The 3,452-nt window shown below is 42.2% G+C and overlaps 1 protein-coding gene across 6 annotated transcripts in view; it reads right to left on the bottom strand.

Moving 5' to 3' along the window:
• Positions 1 to 304: 304 nt before the first annotated feature.
• LOC119355811 overlaps positions 305 to 3,452 on the bottom strand; it is a 4,310-nt gene continuing 1,162 nt past the window's right edge. For 3 of the 6 annotated variants that reach the window (XR_005171699.1, XR_005171700.1, XM_037622690.1), the window contains 2 exons: positions 2,717 to 2,864; positions 305 to 2,608 (listed from right to left, as the gene is read on the bottom strand). Coding sequence is in view for 2 of the 6 variants with exons in the window: in XM_037622690.1 (XP_037478587.1) it covers positions 2,580 to 2,608; positions 2,717 to 2,864 (177 nt within the window). In the remaining 4 variants the exon portion in view is untranslated. Of the gene's footprint in view, positions 2,865 to 3,134; positions 3,421 to 3,452 lie in introns of those variants that run through there. The other 3 variants (XR_005171698.1, XR_005171701.1, XM_037622689.1) reach the window with 3 other exon arrangements.

Here is a 3,452-nt window from a genome sequence, read left to right as displayed (position 1 = left end):
GCGGCACGGGCGGGTGGTGCGGGAGAGAGGGCTGGGTGGTGCGGGAGGTGGGCGGAAGCTAGCGGCGTTCGGCGGCGGCCTCGGGGAGAGGCGGCGGCGGTGGAAGGCGGAGTTGTGGGGAGGGGCGGCGGCAACCAGCGGCGGCGGCGGTGACCGGGAGGACGATGGCGGCGGCGGCGGCTGATGGCGGCGGCGGGGAGGAGCGGCGGCGGCGGCTTAGGATCGTGCTGTGATAGATACCATGTAGAAGGGCAGGATGTGAGTTGTGCAATCGCGATGTATTGATCGGTGCACCAGGCACGTATATATAAATACAGAGGTGGGTCACAACCTTAACTATACAGAGAAAACAGAAGGTGGGCCCTATACACAAACATATACGCACATAATATACTCAACACCTAGCACTACTACTTCAAGCTGGCCAATTTTCTCTTCCCTCAAATTGCTATGTGCACTAACAGGCGATCAACAGGGAGGACTCAATACCTGCCGTTGTAATGTGTTTTGTAGATTACTAGCACAAATGCTCGTGCGTTGCAACGGGAGAACAAAAAACATAACAATCTTTAACCAAATAACCATGGGCTAAAACAAAAAAAATTGGAAAGAAATTGTATCACTCAACTAATCAGGAGTATAATCTGCCATTACAGTACTGGAGATACTATCTGGGTAAGATCCCAGCCAACACACAGTGCATTGCTGGGAGCGACTAAAGAGCGTCGCTCATGGCCAGCTTGAACTTGCGAACGAGCCACCTTCTCTATCTCCCTGGACCAAGGAAGGCTCGTTTTGACACAATGGGTGGCTACATAATTACAGTGTATAAATCAGTGTGACAAATGATAAAGTCCAGCTGCATATATAGTTATGCAAGGAAGAATAAAGCAGGTAGCATGCCTCGTTATTCTCTTGAAATTGATGGCACTCAGGGTATAATAAGAGGTCAATCTGTAGATTTATATCATTAGTAGTCCATGACTTATGATAACCATAGCAAATTGATGGTGAACTCCTGAATGAACTTATGTAACCGTTTATTACTTAGCATATCACACGTTGTTGTTCCATAAAGTAACCTCATCCAATTCCAAATAAGCTTTATGAGTCCTTTAATAAAACATTTTCTACTTAACTAATCTTACGAGCACTTTGATGATGGAAACTGAAGTCTCACTGAAAGTCTACTGCCAATATGCTTGCCAGGCAGTTCTTCAGCATTTTCAGTCTTTCCGTATGAAGGGCAATACTGGCAGATGCCAATATGTTAGCCCGATAGTTTGTAGTTATGGGAAATTACAACACTATATAGGTCAGCAATCAATGGAAAATAAATAAAGCTAAGAAAGACTATGAAAGAACACCACAGCAATTCAGATGCTACAACTTGGCACTAATAAGAGGTGTGGTAACCAATAGCTTTCATCAACTGCTCCTCACTTGCAGGCGTCTTACTCCAAGATTGATAGTGAAAAGTGCATACCCTTGCCTTTCATAAAAGTAATTGAACAAGAATCAGTAGACAAAAATGATTCATATATCCACTAATGTGCTTTGCTATGCATCTAGGATTTTGGAACATAACCAAAAATAATAATGCACAACAGATTTCAAATAATAGTCATTTGCTCCTTGTTTCCAGAGAGGAGCTTCTGTAAAGGTGGCCATCAAATGCATGTCATTGCAAGTAATATACGTACCTCAGTGCTGCAGCACCACCGTTCTTTCATAGCTCGCCAACACAATAATAAATTCAGATTGTGCAAAAGATAGACCTTCAAATGGTGTAATTGTCACGCCCGTGTCTCCTTTAGTTCTAACTTTGAAATGCAGTACAAACAATCACTACTAATTTCCTGTAGAAGTTTAAATCCTGCCACGATCAATGAATTAACAGAATGAAATTCTATGCTCTGAGCACAACGCAAGAAAAGGCAGATGTGCATCTTTAATCCAATTATAAGCAGAGGCTGAAGTGTGTTGTTTGTCTAAACTGCCATGTTTTAGCTCGTACAACAAAATGTACAGAAGAACAAATTTATTTTACCAAAAATACCTAAGAGTTTATCGCCTCTGTTGCGCCTCTAGGGAGCTCATCACATGTAACCAGTCTGGCTAGTTGTCACTTGTTAATATCAAACACTTTTAGTACAATTGCTCCAGACTCAGAGGTCAATGCCACACTCCATTTAAAAAAATGGTAGCTAGTTTGCCCTCTAAAAATGATTAGCATGTTATTTCTTCACCCCTTTGAATAGTACTACTTGCATTTTGTGATGCTTCAATGGGATGATAAACTTAAGAAACTTGCACCATCTCTCATTCTTCGTACGTCTTACCTTTGCAAGTCTCAAAAGATGAGACCTCTGAATAATCAACATATATAGTACTCGTAGAAAAGAAATAATATGATTGGTTCTGGACAAGAATCATTGGGTAAATGCAATGTGATTTATTTTCTTTACGAAGTAATGCACCAATGGAAACCAGCCCTACTATCAAGCTACTGGATGAGATGACTTACCAAAAAAACAATCAACCTACTGGATGAGATGAATTACTTGAAGAATGCCTTGCTAGACCTGGTGCTCCAACCTCTCATGGACTAAAAGAAACAAGAAGATCAAGATAAAAACACCCAACTGCATGCAATTTATTATTTTATAGGCTTGTTGATTGATTCACAAATGAGGAAATGTCGAATGGACCTTACCGGACTGCAGGAGGATGCTTAAGGCGAGCTTGGGGCTGAGCACACCACTGAGCACCATCTTGTCCAGTGTCTCCATGAGGGCCCTGCCAACAGCTGACCACCGATACATCTCGAACACCACCAACGTCCCTCTTCTGACACCCACTCCCTGCTGATCAACATTATCATAAGTTAGAACAGGACCAACAATCTCAGTAAGACTGACCACAGAGTCATGCTAGAACCCCAAAAAAGGTCGAGCATCAAGGGGCACAAGGGCACGAGCAAACGCATGTATTCCGCCACCATTAATTCCCTTGAATACTTGGATAGATAGATAGTGCATTGAGAACACGATTCAAAATAAAAGTAATGTGTACACCTGATATCCTAATTCACAAGAATTTAGCTTCTGTAGTTAAAGAAAACTAACATGTACCTCGGCTGTCCAAGAGCACACAATAGTCACAAATCTGAACCATGTCCCCTTCTATTTACGATCTGGTACAAAGGAGCAACACCTTCATACCGATTGGCTCTTCAAGCTGTTTTCTGAACCCTCAAAGTCTGAATCAGCCCATGTGCAATTTTCGACGGTGCAAATGAAGAGGCAGTATATGTAAGCAATTTGACTGCAAGATGAAGGTTCACTACATCACCTAATTATAGAAAAGTGTCTGGTGGTCTTCCTTCTTGAATCATAAGGAGCAAACCATGAAGAGAAAGCTTTCCTTTATTGAACTAAACTGGAACTCAA

The sequence above is a fragment of the Triticum dicoccoides genome, chromosome 2A (genome assembly GCF_002162155.2).
Source record: "Triticum dicoccoides isolate Atlit2015 ecotype Zavitan chromosome 2A, WEW_v2.0, whole genome shotgun sequence".
NCBI classification, from domain to species: domain Eukaryota; kingdom Viridiplantae; phylum Streptophyta; class Magnoliopsida; order Poales; family Poaceae; genus Triticum; species Triticum dicoccoides.
This window is presented reverse-complemented; position numbering and strand designations above follow the sequence as displayed.